The 14102-nt window shown below is 49.7% G+C and overlaps 6 protein-coding genes across 6 annotated transcripts; 3 read left to right on the forward strand and 3 right to left on the reverse strand.

Annotated features, from left to right (window-relative positions):
- Window positions 1–27: 27 nt before the first annotated feature.
- On the reverse strand, window positions 28–2371 carry K444DRAFT_650028 (myo-inositol-1-phosphate synthase-like protein). Its single transcript, XM_024885614.1, has 4 exons — window positions 2167–2371; window positions 1215–2057; window positions 559–1161; window positions 28–510 (listed from the first exon to the last, which is right to left on the reverse strand). The coding sequence occupies exons 2-4, from the start codon at window positions 1919–1921 to the stop codon at window positions 201–203; spliced, it is 1620 nt and encodes a 539-aa protein (XP_024743037.1). The 5' UTR covers window positions 1922–2057; window positions 2167–2371; the 3' UTR covers window positions 28–200.
- A 1581-nt stretch (window positions 2372–3952) lies between these two features.
- On the forward strand, window positions 3953–5211 carry K444DRAFT_624644 (uncharacterized protein; the record flags this gene model as incomplete). Its single annotated transcript, XM_024882427.1, has 4 exons — window positions 3953–4067; window positions 4278–4422; window positions 4618–4794; window positions 4944–5211. 4 exons carry the CDS (start codon window positions 3953–3955, stop codon window positions 5209–5211), a joined length of 705 nt encoding a protein of 234 aa, XP_024743038.1.
- On the forward strand, window positions 5167–7860 carry K444DRAFT_164128 (uncharacterized protein). Its single transcript, XM_024870679.1, has 3 exons — window positions 5167–5746; window positions 5796–5921; window positions 5967–7860. Exons 1-3 carry the CDS (start codon window positions 5632–5634, stop codon window positions 7778–7780), a joined length of 2055 nt encoding a protein of 684 aa, XP_024743039.1. The 5' UTR covers window positions 5167–5631; the 3' UTR covers window positions 7781–7860.
- Window positions 7861–8698: 838 nt separating this feature from the next.
- K444DRAFT_517780 (vanillyl alcohol oxidase) lies at window positions 8699–10755 on the reverse strand (the record flags this gene model as incomplete). The annotated part of the gene is made up of 6 exons (XM_024873807.1): window positions 8699–8812; window positions 8868–8932; window positions 9001–9988; window positions 10037–10244; window positions 10299–10391; window positions 10442–10755. The coding sequence occupies 6 exons, from the start codon at window positions 10753–10755 to the stop codon at window positions 8699–8701; spliced, it is 1782 nt and encodes a 593-aa protein (XP_024743040.1).
- A 573-nt stretch (window positions 10756–11328) lies between these two features.
- K444DRAFT_624647 (alpha/beta-hydrolase) lies at window positions 11329–13118 on the forward strand (the record flags this gene model as incomplete). Its single annotated transcript, XM_024882428.1, has 5 exons — window positions 11329–11495; window positions 11560–11832; window positions 11885–12060; window positions 12111–12463; window positions 12510–13118. The coding sequence occupies 5 exons, from the start codon at window positions 11329–11331 to the stop codon at window positions 13116–13118; spliced, it is 1578 nt and encodes a 525-aa protein (XP_024743041.1).
- Window positions 13119–13312: 194 nt separating this feature from the next.
- Window positions 13313–14069, reverse strand: K444DRAFT_164423 (uncharacterized protein). Its single transcript, XM_024870681.1, has one exon. It carries the CDS (start codon window positions 13998–14000, stop codon window positions 13506–13508), a length of 495 nt encoding a protein of 164 aa, XP_024743042.1. The 5' UTR covers window positions 14001–14069; the 3' UTR covers window positions 13313–13505.
- Window positions 14070–14102: the final 33 nt, after the last annotated feature.

A 14102-nucleotide genomic window follows, 5' to 3' on the forward strand; every position in this document is an offset into this window, starting at 1 on the left:
ATTGATGTCACGAATAGGAACTGGAAAGTTTGGAAGAGCAATTGCGCTTCAATTTACGTTATGTCTAATGAGTGAATGCGTGGCACTTATCGCCACGTGTAGACTGCAAAATCAAACCACATCTCCATCAGACTTCACCCGGTTACCAGTAAAGACTACTTCGCAGCAAATGAAACCTCAGTTGCGAAGGATGACTGAATTTAGAACAGCTTGTGCTCCAAAGTCATATCATTCTCCGGCTCAAGACCAACGCAGGCCTTAAAGATGTTGACCAAAGCACTTCGCTGCTTAGCAAGAGCATTGATGACAGGGGTGCCAGGAGGAGTCAAGGGAGCCTTGAGCATGAAGCTGAGAATGCTAAGCACGCTGTGGAAGTTCTTGAAGTCCTTGGTGGTAGCACCATCGCTGGAATGAGCCTTCCACTGGATGCGAGTCATCACCTCAGCAACGACAACCAGATCAATGATCAATGGCGAAGCGAGAAGGGAGTCCTCGCAAACATTGAAGATGCTAGAAAAGATTAGCATGAGGCTTATTAGACCGGTTGTAGAAGCTTACGAGATAGTCTGATGACCTCCCATGAAAATCTCAGCGTAGTACTCATCCAAAGCACGCTTGTTGTCACCAATAGCTGGCATATACTTGATGACGACAGTGTGATCAGGATGCTCGCCCTTCTTGTAGAGAACAGAGTTGGCTTCAACCATGTCATCCACGACGTTGGACTTGGAGATCTCCTTGGAGCGGAATTGCTTCTGGGAGCTGAGGTTCTTTCCATCATTGTTGCCGAGATGGTTATAGCTGGCAATGGAAGTGAGCTTGATACCAGCGCTGATCAAGAAATCGACCAACGCAGACTTCATCTTGGTCTGACCAGACTTGAAGTCATCGCCACCAATGAAGGCATTGTGCTTCTCGGCAAGTTCAATAGCACCGGGAACAAAGGTGTTCTGGGGGGAGCCGTTGATGAATGGAACGCCCTCGAGAATACAAGCCACAGCAAAGACAGTGGATGGGGCGACTTCCTCGTGACCGTTCTTGATAGCGTTCATAAGGTTCGCAGCAGTATCATTGATACCAGGGATGAGATCAGCAAAACGCTCAGTGTTGGCTGTCCACTGAACAATGACCTTGTCGAGGTTGTTCGTGACCTTGAAGTCGCTGCAAAGACAGTTAGCATTCAGGTTTCGTTTTCATCCCAGAGGAACTATTACCGGATGTCCTTTCGAATCTGTTCAACGTGCTCCATGCAGGCCTTGCTGCCCTCCAAGAGGTTGTCGGCACGATCCTCCTGGTTGGCAGCAATGAAGTCTGGATAGTAGATGCTGGGCAAAGGGACCAGAGAAGCCATCTCCTTCTTGACCTGCTCCTTGAGAGTGGGCTCAAGAACGGCAGCACGGTCCATGGCCTTGGCCAAGTTCAATCCGCTGATATCCCAGCCACCAATTACAAGATCATTTGGGTGAACCATGGGCAAGATGTCATGGAAGGGAATGTTGACATCCTTGGAAGTCTTAGCATTAGTACCGAGCTTGACTGTAGATCCCATGACAACAGAGCCATAGTAGTTAGCAGCACGAGGACCTTCACGAGTTTCCCACACGAGACCACGGCGGTTGGCAATGATACCAGCGGTAACAGTGGTACCGTTGTTTCCACCCCATCCGACAAGCATCATACCGGTCTTGGGGACCTTGCGATCGACCTTGAAATCGTAGACAGTCTCCTTGGGAGTTGCCTCGAATTTACCATCGGCAGTCTCGTTGACCAATGTGGTGCGATATGTGTACTTGGACCGGATCTCATTGTCGGTGTAGACGACATTTGGGGAGTTGACCTTGAAGAGATCCTTGTTGGCAGGAGCCGTAGTGCTACCGTTTCCGTTCGAGAAGTCCAGTCCGACTTCCGCGTGAGGTGCCATATTATTGACAGTATTTGGCGGCCTCAAAGTTGTGCAGTGTGTATAAGTTTGGATCGGGTGCGTTTATCTGGTAAACGGCGAGTCCGATGCCCCTGCGGCGGAAGAGCAACGGGCTCCTGCGAACGGATGGTGCGATCTGGAAACACTGTCAGTAGATGGCTTGGGGAAAGGGCAACAGGAGCCCTGTGTTGGGCGGGGACCCCATTGCCGTCCGAGGGTATCCGGTGTTGGGGAGAGAATCTTACGAGTTGAGGAGATTGGAAAACGTCTTGACGACTGGGTGATTACACTCGGAAGTGTAATCGACTGGTTGTAGTTTGGGAATGGAGTTCTGAGCTTGTTCCTGGGGATTTGGGGATTTGGACAGTTGAATGGTTTTGGGTTGTTAAGAAGGAGGGAGGTGCGAGAGGAGAGAAAATGGGAGATGAGCCTTTTCGTTTTCGGCAGCGGTGGAGCGAGTGACGGTGTTATTGATTTTGCCCCACTACGCGCGCCGTAAGCGGGATGGCGGGGCATTGGATGGTGCCTGGACAGATAGCGATAAGGCCGCCGTGCATCCGTTTTTGCGCAAACCTGCATAATCGACGCGCATAATCCAGATCGACTCCTGTCGTGGTCCATTTCCGGCCTGTCACTACAGTCGAGAGCTGCCGAGGACGGAGGATCAGGCGGAAGAATGGACCAACCAAGCGGTAGAGATATGGCTGGCAACGGCCATCGTGAATCCCCTCACATTGTCTCCAGTATCTAGGCCAACGTCTCCGGAACTTCTTGCCAATGACAGTCCAAAGAAGGTGCTCTGGTTCTGCGAGGGTACGGATTCACTGATAGTCCCTTTCCCAGGCTCATTTTCAGAAGAAAATGGCATCGCATGTCCACCTTCCTCAAGTACTAGATGCATTGCTAATACCTGAACAGGACGCAAGGAAGTCACTTCTTTCCTTTGCCAATTTGCTCGTTGAATACAATTGTCAAGAAGCTTATCAGGGGCATTTCCAATTCTTCATGAATACGGTCGAGGCGTGGGACCGATGACATCCCAAAGTCCACCAATTCTGTCCAAATCTGCTTTCCCATCATGACCTAGAAGACGCGATACGATACGCGTCTGCTCCAGCCATATTTCTTCTTCAACATACTCCAACTTTAATCTCGTTGTCTTGATATTCTTTTGCGGCAGTCTCAGATCACGTGGAGAGGTGTTCGCCATGATGAAATGGCGGTGTCGAAACAACTGTCGCGTGAAGATAAAGTCTGCATGCAGAAACGCCACTGATGTGCTCAGCATGGATTGGAAACATCTCACCGCAAGTCTGCAGAATCTTGGCCAAGATTTGACATGAGCCGAAAGTCGAGCAGTCATCCTCTCGCCGTATAAACCCGAAATGAATGATGAAACAAAAGTACCAATTGGCAGCAGATGCAGCAGGGAAAGACTTCAGGCTCCATATTTTTAAAATGCGAGGGACAATTCCCACAGCTAAATCCGAAGTTACATGGCATAACAGCGCTTCCTATAAGTGTCCAAATATAGCTGGGAGGCTCAAATCTTGATGTCGGCGGTTCGGCCCCTTGGTGTTTCAAGTTCGCTAGAACTTCTGAATGATTCGACTTAAACAATTCGAGCTTCTTCTACCGAGATTCGTCGCTGACGAAGAATCGAATTCTTGATAACAATCGATATACCGACGGCGTAAGCTCATGGATTCGGTGGTACTGGAGAATCTTCCAAGATTAAGTATTCTTGAACCCTGGACTTGTGACTGGCATCCGACGTGAGGGGTAATATATGGATTCCCGAACGTGGGAACCGATTATCCAAGATTCGCAGGATCTCGTTCTAGAACTGGGCAAGGGGAAACAGAGAGAAACAAATCATGACACGCTTTGGCTGGGCTTGCCCAAAGACAGGAACAACCTGGAGGTGTTTAGTTCTCATTGGAGCCCGCCGAGCATGCAAATCATTCTTTGACGTTGTCGAGCAGGGATGGGCTCACCGTTGATGTCGAAAAGCAAAACATCGAGTGCCTCATGTGGCCACGCTCTCGCCCCCCCCTTCCGGGGCAAGGAAGATGGTCGAGCGCTTGGAATCTCCAGGGTCGTGGCTGGGGGTCGATCGAGACAGGAATCGATCTCGATGTTCGAGGTGAGTCGCTGATCTTTCAGCCACGGCTGCAGGGGACAGACAGCATTGACAAGGCGAAATGAGTAGGCGGGGCAAGCCGAGTTGATTGTCGATGCCATACTCCGTACAGTACCGAGATCGCTGCATATTAAATAAACAACGAGCGCCCCGTGATGGGGACAGGGTTGGCTGGATAACGCAATAATACGGAGTAGGACCATTGGCGATCAGATCATCGGCGTCGAAATGAAAGCGCAACGATCGTCAGGGACGGAATTTTCCTGCCGAATAATGTTACCGTACAGCAGCTAGTAGCGAGCGAGCAGAGTGAAGTGTGGAGCTGGCGGCCATCGGGAGCCAAGCGGGCTGTGGGCCTGTGAGCCTGTGAGCCTGTGAAGAAGGGGGTGCCCGGAGAGCGTGATTGGGAAGGCGATGGATGGGTCCGGTGGAGGGTCCGATGGAACCCCTCAAATTGCCAGACTCTTGGGAGCGTGTGAGGACTCAGGAGGACTCATCGACGGAGGCACCGTTGCTGCATCTAAAATCACTGTACTTTACTGCTTTGCTTCAGATCACCGGCTGCTCCGCAGGCCCTCCTCGATCTGACCTGCGTTGGCTGCTGTACGGAGTACTCCAAACGTACCGCTTGGCTTGATACTTATCTGGCCCCCGTCCAGCCCTCGTCTGGCCCTCCTCCAGCCCGCGCATCATCAAGCGCTGGCCCTGTCGAGAGCCGTGCCTCCGTGCTGTAAGTGCCTGAGCCGTTTGGCAGTCCCAAAGCAGAACGCCCACCGACGCCACCACCCAAGACGGGTGCTAGGGGAGTGCCCCAGTGTGCTCTCTACGGGCACCAGCTCAACCTTCACTCTCCTTCCCCTGGAGCTAGAAAACTTGAAGGAACTTGGAAGGTGCTAGCTTGGAAGAAGGAACTCTGCAGCGCCAGACGGACAGCACCGAAGTGCTCAAACGCTGCGGCATCTTCCCAGCATTAATTTCTGCTCCATCACACATCTCGACAGCAATCGTGGAGAAGTGTCCGCCCCCCTGCCGACCTGCGGCAGACTCGATTGAGCAATTCAGCCCGCACTCCACGGATAGGCCTGTCAATTTTGCAGGGGATCTTCTTGCACACCCTTCTCCAGTGGTCCCCGAGACGGATCTCTAACAGCCTACCTCTCTGGAACCTCGATTGAATCGACGATTGTTTGCCTACAGTCTTTACCGCCAGTCAGTTTCGAGCATTGTCAGCTAGCTCCTAAACATCTTTATGATCTGCGAGTAGGACGAACCTCTAGACCTACTCCGCCAACTACCCCAAGGAATCACCACAGACGAACTTGACCATCGAACCTCTCTCACCGCAGCTTAACGACCCGAGCTTCGAACTGGTTTTTATGGCATCGTGGGTGTCTGGACACTCAGGATATTCTCGGAAACAACTACATACATATCCCAGTCTGCAGTCTTGGCTCACACTCATACCAACTCGCTTCTCTGACCGCTGGTTGACGTCGAGCCGCATCATATGTATTCGTAATAAGAACAGCATCGATGGTGTGGTTGGAGTGCCAATTAGGAGACCAAGATGGCAGATATGGGCAGAGCGTCGAGCTTCTTGCCGGCAATAAAATGTTCTATGTGCGCTAGAGAAATCGAAATCTCCCAGATGGGGGATCATGTATGCGGTGGCTCAGGAGAGCGTGAGTACTCCTCTTGGAGAATTTCGGGATTGATGTTAAATGATCACAGCAACTCCTCCACTGGATTCGAATAGTAACTTTTCCAGCATGCCATACAAATCAAATCCGACAAATGGCCCCAGCTACTTGAAGCCGGGACGGACGATGCCTCCCAGAGTGGACACTTCAGCTGCGAGTAAGTGGTCCTAATATCAATTTATATCTGTACTAAATTTTCCAGACCGTACATTCTTCCGACAGGAGGAATTGACGCCAGTGAGCTTGTCGCCATCTCGAAGTGTGTCCCCAATGACTCCAAGTGATGGACGTCAATCACCGCTCGGAAAACCTATACGCAGTGCTACCAGACCATTACAAAGACGTCCGCCGTCTCCCGAGCTGCTCTCTTCGAATTTAGACTCACCCTTTCCACCTTTCCCACCTGCGAAGTCATCAGCGCAAACGTCGCAATCAAGGGGAGGATATGGTGGGATGGGAAATAATAGGTTTGCGGAGGCGGATCCGAAGTACGTTCCCGTAAGTCCACGGACGGTAACTGATGGTGGACTACTGCAACGAATGAACACAATTGCTCCTGGTCCTTTTGATCCCAATCGTCGGGGAAGACCGAGCGAATCGGGATCTGACAGGAGTCACAAAAGAGAAGGAACTATTGGGAGTCTGAGGGATATGACAATGTCATCGGCTACAAGTGAGGTTGGCGCAAGCATTCGACGTCCTTCTACAGCTGGGCCTGGCCATTCTCGAACCTCAACAAGTAGTTCCAATGGGTCAAAAAATGCGATCCCACCTCCCAGAGCCCCAAGAAATAATGGTTATGGGGGATTTGGACCACCGCCAGGCGCCTTCGATCCGGAACCTATTACCGCTGACAGCAGATCTCAAACCTTCCCGTTAAGGAGCGACGGTACGCAAGCCTCAATGAGAAGGCCATCTGAGCCAGGACCGGGGCCACGAATGCGGAGACCATCGAATGAAAGCCATAAGGAGACAATGGATGAGCGGTCGATCAGCAGGTCTCCCTCGAGCTCAAGGGGCCGAAAACAGTCAATTTCTGGTCCAGATACTTCAAGACCTCCTCCACCTCGAGCACCAAGCTTGATCAGACCAAGGGTAGACGGGCGACTTGATGATGCGCCGCCTGTCCCTGCAAACATTAATCTCGCTGCCGAGTTTGGAATTGGCAATCCGTACCACACACCTTCAGAATCCCAATCTTCGAATGCGTCGGGCTCGAGCAATGCCAGCAAAGCGAGCTCGACCTCGAGTCCGCCCCTATCTGCAGGCCCAAAGCAATCACGGCGACGGCCATCCGATACACCAAAAGTGGACGTATTGATGGTTGACTTACAGTCTTCAATGGCTCAACTGGACCCTAGAGAGGTCCGAACGTCGCCGCCCCGGAATAGACAATATGCGCCCGGACTTCAGCCACCAAACAATCCATTCATGCCCTCCCCAGAATCACCCATGGACCCGGCAATTCAAGGTGGTCGTCTGTCCCCATCTCCATCACGCAATGCAGAGCGCCTACGGACAGCACCCGAGAATAAGCCCGCGCGCCGTCCTACAACAGCAAAGGGGAACTGCAAAGGCTGCGGCGAACCAATCAAGGGACCATCAGTAAAGTCTGCAGACGGGCGCCTGACAGGACGCTACCACAAACAATGCTTCATGTGCAAGACGTGCAGCGAGCCCTTCCGAACTTCGACCTTTTACGTGATCAACGATGCTCCATATTGCGAGCATCACTACCACAAGCTCAACGGCAGCATCTGCAGTACCTGCAACCGCGGCATCGAAGGGCAATGCCTCGAGGCGGAGGGCAAGCAGAAATTCCATCCACAATGTCTGACGTGCGCGGACTGCAAAAGAAGCTTACGAGGCGACTATTTTGAGATGAATGGTAGGGTATACTGCGAACGAGATGCGTTCAGGAAAGCGCAACAAAGCAGGTTCCTCGGACCGGGGAGTGCAAGCGGAGGAAGCAATCGGATGGAACGACGCACAACAAGATTAATGATGATGGCGTGAGCCGAGCCTTCACACCCTCAACACAACAAAACACAACACTACGGAAAAGAAACCAGCAAGTCTTTTTTAACGACAGGGTCCCATTTATTGGACCAGACCTCTCTTTTGGCATTCCAGCTTCACACATTGCGATTACCTCGCAAGACTCTGCTTCTCTATAATGAGTTCGATTTGTAAGATTACGACGACTACTACTACTATTGCTTTTGGGGAGGACTTTGGGGGTTGGATGGCGGGCAGCTCGTTCTTGCATTTTGGCCGGTGCCACACTTATACCCTTTTCTGCTATGGATGCACATCTTGCTGTGCATGGATTGGATTCTGGTTATGCTACTACGATAGCTACGGCTGTTTTTTTGTTTCGGATATACCCTCTTTACGCATGGCATTTTATGTCGTTGGCCGTTAGTAATGAGGCTGGCAGATACTTAGATAGTAATGTATATATGTATTGGATGTGAAGGCATTTTTTGAGCTATCTGGTCTTGGTCCTTTCATCGGCCTCTGACGTTTCTTGATGACTCCTTGAGCTTCTACTCACAACATGTCAACAAGCCAAGCGGCGAATTTCTCGTCCTCTCCATCGATCCTGTGTGGACGTCAGCAGGTGTTGATACAACGGGGAGAAACTCACTTTTCGATCTTGAGTTGGAAGGGTTCGATATCGAGGAGTGTGCGCCTTTCGTCCCTTTCAGCTTTATAGCATCTGACGCGTCCAGGTCGGGCGTAAGATTATATCCGCGGGTGATGATTTGGCAGAGCGCGCCTTTGGGGATGGGGGCGGGCAAGGTGTTTGAGGATTTAGAATAGATAGGTTTTTGGTGGCTTGAGATAGATTTACTATAATGATTGCATTTAATAGAGTTGGATATTTTATTTCCAGTTTTGCATTGGCTGTCTCTGCCGCCAGGGTCTCGATCAGAGGGACCTTGGGTCTGCTTCTTTTCCTGTTGGATCTCTGAATTTTCTGTACTTTTCTGGCCACATGCCTTGTTTCCCTGGTGAAAGTATCCCGTTGGGATCGACGGCATCCTGCTCAATTGTTAGTAGGATTGGCAAGGTCGATTTTATCAAGATGCTGGCTCACCTTGAGTTTCTCAACAAATCTTTGGTAAGCGTGGTTGTTGAAATCATAACTATCAGCATTCAGATCTAAGTAGATCATTAGCCATGCATCTTTGAAGAGTAATTTTAAATTATCAAATCGTTGGGGAACTTACCCATATGATTGACATGGGTTCGGTAAGTGCTGTACCCCCTCTTCTTGCCCTCCTGGTACAGATTGAGGAGAATGGTACTAATAGCCTGTCGATGTTCCGGCTTACTCTTATCAAATGTCATGAAGTTAACAAAGATAACATGTCGTTCGTGCATAAAGAAGTCGCAGAAAAGATCCCATCCCTGAGCTTCAGAAATCTTCTGAGAAGTTCTCACCCAGTCAAGAATAGCTTTCCCAGAAGAGGGGATGATGGGCGAGTAATCAGCATGGCCAGCGATGCCTTTCCCGTCCTTAGGAAGGCGGTAGTTGACCATCGGGAGACTCCACAGCGTCGGGACTCCGACGAATGGCCCGCCATGAGGCTCTGGAACAGAGGTTGCCTCGAGTAGTTGTCCTCCTTCTCCTGTAAATATCTCGGCATACAGTTTCCCTGCTGGAGCTTTGATGGCTGCGACTCTTTTGAACTCATCGATCTGCGCCTGAATAACCCCTTTCGGACCATACAGTCCAAACTTGGCATTCCAATACCCCATTCCAAGCTTCTCTTGCAGTTCTCTGATTTTCGATGCCGGGATAGGCTCATATTTATCCCAGTATTCCCACCTCTTGCCCGTCATCCCCAACCACTCTGTGATATTGGAGATATAGACAGTATTCGGAAGGGTCCCGTTTCGACGCATCTCGCCAAAGAGGTCGACCATCACTTCGATGTCGTCGAATTCTGACATGGAGAAACCGCATGAGAGGTAGGCTTCGGGCTGGGGAGTGAGCCAGATGCCCATTTTGGTCACGATGCCAAGGTTGCTTTGCAGGAAAAGCCCCTCTATTGAGGGGCCGAATGTGAACTTTGAGAGGTGGGCTGAAGGGGAGTCAGAAATGCCGAATTGGCCGGTGCGGACCACGTCGCCGTCTGCTAGGAGAATCTCGAGGCCAGCGATGTGTTGATGGTGGGTTGCTGTTGGGAGGAAGCCCGTGCCTCTGTCGACAGTCTGTTCTTGTCAGCGCTTGATATTGTGAAGCTTGGAAGCAAGACATACATTTCCTACCACACTTCCCCAGCCAAGTGAAGGCACACTCGGCCAAACTTTGAGCTTGTGTAATACACAGTAGTCATAGAGATCCGTGAAAGTCACTCCAGGTTCGACAACTGCGTATGAGAATTCCTGGTTCACTTCGATGATCTTGTTCATTCTGTGTAGATCCAGTGCCAGTGAGCCACTGAGTCGTGGTGCGGGACCACCGTAGCTGTCGAGACGTGAGCGTGCTAACCTGCAGTGAAGCACAATTTGAGGGTATTACCCTAAATTCTTTCCCCTAGAAAATGTCCAAACAGGGATTTTGTACTCGTTGCAGATTTTCAAAACTCCCTGAGCTTCTTCAACGTTCTTCGGACTAAGAAATCATTATTCAGACACCTGCGAGCAGGATGGATCTAGACTTACCACACAGCCCCACTAGGAATCTTTCTCCGAGAAGGTTCTTCTTGAAGCTCATACGGGTCGATATATTCAGTGAGCGACCTTCCCGTGAAAACATGATCTTTTCCTAGGATATCTTTCAGTTTATTGATCGCGGCATCGAAATCTGCTGGAGTAACTCCGGGAGGGAGAACAGCTTCCAATGGACGTGTGAGAGAACCTGAGAACAAATTCGAATGCGCGGACTGGTATTCTGGGTCCTCATAGTGGATGGGAAATGTGAGGGGTTCCTCAAAGGTTGCTGCTGTCGAATCCCTATACTCTGCTCTAGGCGCCATGATGTCCGCAGATGTGATCTTTGGCAGTTGAGACTTTTGATCGTCTTGAAGAGATTGAATACTAAGAAACGGTCTTCCAAACCATAGTGTAATGATTGAAATGCAAGTAGTTGTGCAGTATGGAGGTCGGAAAGGGGTCCAGACAACCCCACCTAGTGTGTACCCCGCATTGTGGGGTGCTATTGTTCCTCGTTAGCGGGGTAAAAGGGGTTGGGGTACTTTTTCTCCTCCGCCATCACGAGGGTTCTCCAACATGGAGAAGTTTAAAGTTTCGGTGCATAGAAAGCAAACTTTTTCAGCCCTCTGATAAGTTAATTCTCGAAATTGTGTATGGTGGGGTTACAGTATTCGGGAGTTAGAGGCTTCATCAGCCAGCTTTCGCATGACTGCCACATCTACACCCGGAAATCCACCAGATCAGAGATTATAAAGTGTGCATTAATTCCACCCTATAGCTAACAAGGCTCATAATCAACCTGCAGATCTACTTCGCCCAGGACCAAAATCTTGTCTCTGTTTACCAACCTTGCATAGTCCATCGAGGCTCTGAACTCTCTCGATTAGTCGTCAGCCATGACAAAAGAACATGCCCACTCTGAGCTGGGCACCATCATAGGACTTGACCATGAAAATACCATCCAATACCGTGGTCTTAAGTATGCTTCATTAGAGCATCCATTCGCTGAACCTATCTTTTTTACAAACACCGGAGGTTCGACAGTGAAGGCAACTTCATACGGGTATGTTTGGAATGCCCTGAAGTCCCAGTCACCGATTTTGAGATTGACGTCGACATGTTTGTAGACCGGCATGCCCACAGAATCCAGAGGCGCGAGATCATGAGTTCACGTTCATCCAACATGAACTGCCATGTGAAGAACCCCTGTTTTCCAGTACCGAATGTCTGAGCCTGAACATTGTCACACCTAAGGATATCCAGAATCCTGTCCCAGTCTTCGTCTTCATTCATGGAGGTGGTTTTAGTATCGGAGCAAATTCATGGCCACAATATGATCCAACCCGGCTGGTTGAACTTTCGATTGAGAAAGGTGGTCCTTTAATTGGTATCAATATCAAGTATGCTTATTCCTAAGAATTTTCTTTTTGCTTCTAACTTATTTGGTGATAGCTATCGGCTCGGAGCTCTTGGATTCCTTTCTTCTCAGGAACTGCTAAGTGCTGGCATCAAAAGCAACAATGGCCTCCGAGATCAGAGGACTGCATTAACCTGGATTCGGAAGTATATCAATGGCTTTGGTGGAGATCCATATAACATCACGGCAGTTGGAGTGAGCACTGGGTCAAGTGAGACCCGCAAAAATGTATGGAATTGATTGGGTCTAACTTCTTACCAGTCTTTGCCTCCATCATCTCGAGTCGCCCCAGTCTCTTTTCAAGAGAATCTTCTCCATGGGAGGAACTCCATTGCTGCTCAAGCCACTTCCTTCTCAAGTTGCAGAATCGATTTATGCCGTTGCGGTGGACAAACTCGGACTTTCAGCAGACTCTAGAAGAAAGAATCAAAGCTTTGAAAGAAACAACGGCAGAAGACTTGCTAGCAGCCACTGCAAACTTGCCGCTGCTACCAGTCATTGACGGAGAACTTATCACTGTGCCTGCAACATTCTCACAGTGGTCATTTAAGGAGAAGCTATTGTCGGGCACAGACTGGTGTAAAAGCATTATGATTGGTGACTGTGAGATGGATGTGAGTAGTTGCCTCTCCTGTCCATGACTCCGCTGATATCTTGCAGTCAAGCGTCTTGTTCTATATGCTACACGGCCGACTCGAGGGTATGGAGGAAGCCTTCACAGAATCTATAGAACACACTCTCTGCGATTCGGCGACCAGACAGCAGCTGTTGGAGGGATACAACATCCACAACGCCTACGCAGGCTCCATGAATGATGCTGCTGACAGAGTTCTTCATTTTGCAAACGACATTGGATTTTACGCACCCTTAATCTCAATTGCCTCTGGCTGGCCGAAAAAAGCATACGTCTTCCATTTTAACGAGCCAAATCCCTGGCCCGGACGATATCAGGGAGTTGCAACTCATATACTCGATGCCGCATTTCTGTTCCAGAATTACAATGAGTTTCTCGACGATGCTCAGCAAGAATCTGCTAGAGCCTTTGGTGAAGACTTCATAGATTTCGTTGTTGGAAGAGAACCATTCCCACCATATGTTGCCGCAGAAGGAGGAGCAATGGTTTATGGACCAGGTGAGCAAAAGCAAAAGTTTGTGAAGAGTAAGAAGAGCGAAGATTATGGGAGGAGAAGTATGATATTCAAGTTGGCAGAATCTTCCAGTCTTGAGAAGTTGTCTGATGCTTGGGATGTATTCTTGAGAGGGGAGTGAGGCACAGTGAACGACTTGAAAGATGTTTGCATTGCTCGATATTGTACGATATCAGGGCAGAACAGGAAATTTTAGCTACAAGTAAGGAAGGGAAGGGATATTTGGCGCTCTTGGTGTTTGAATTTGATATTCTATCCGAGGATGCCTTTGAGCTTGGTAAATTGACCGACGAAAAAGTTCCTCCGACGCCTTTTGACTTATGCTAATTCTTTTAGGCGTGAGGCGTTCTGTTCAGGAAATTCATTTTCGTGATTAGCCACCTCGGCGTCGTCTTGATGTACCCATTAAAGGCCATCGAATTTGGACCGTCCTTCGGCGTCCCCCTTCCTGCCGCCGCAAACTGTATTCCCTCACACGCCTCGTCGTAATACACGTCCACGACCTCAATTACAATGCCATCCTCAATCTCCGTGGCAGTCCTATAGCTCGAGCCTGCCGGAAGTTCCAGAATAGATTCGGAGCATCTAACAAGGCCTTCATCGTCTCCTCGTCAATCACGACGAAAACTCCATGCCGCAGGTCATGGTGCTCGTGGTTCCTGAAGATACCCATCTCGTGCTTCTCAGGCCAGCCATATTTGGCTCGGAAACGTACTCTTGCCTCGGTGATGCTTACGGAGGGGAGGCGGTTGAATTCGATGTCCAGCGGCATCTTCTCTCCGTACAGGTCCTCGGCTGAAAAGCGTAAGTTGGAGTTGAAGTATGCCTGGAACCGCTCACAGACGCGCTTGTTGAGTGTTTCCTCTGAAGATGCGGAGGTGGAAATAGTGATAGGATAAGTGCTGTAAACTGTAAATCCCCAGCGGCCTGGATTTGCTAAAGGGATCAAGTCCTTGTGGCATAGCGAAGAATTTGATTGTCCCTTAGGGCTAGTTAATATCATGTCATTTCGCCAGTCCTTGCCTTAATTGTTGCCGCTTACGAGATAACTTCTTAGATCTTGAAAATCCCAACATAATATTTGAAGGGATGAAGTGAAGCTGCT

The sequence above is a fragment of the Hyaloscypha bicolor genome, assembly GCF_002865645.1.
Source record: "Hyaloscypha bicolor E unplaced genomic scaffold K444scaffold_15, whole genome shotgun sequence".
Lineage (NCBI taxonomy): Eukaryota > Fungi > Ascomycota > Leotiomycetes > Helotiales > Hyaloscyphaceae > Hyaloscypha > Hyaloscypha bicolor.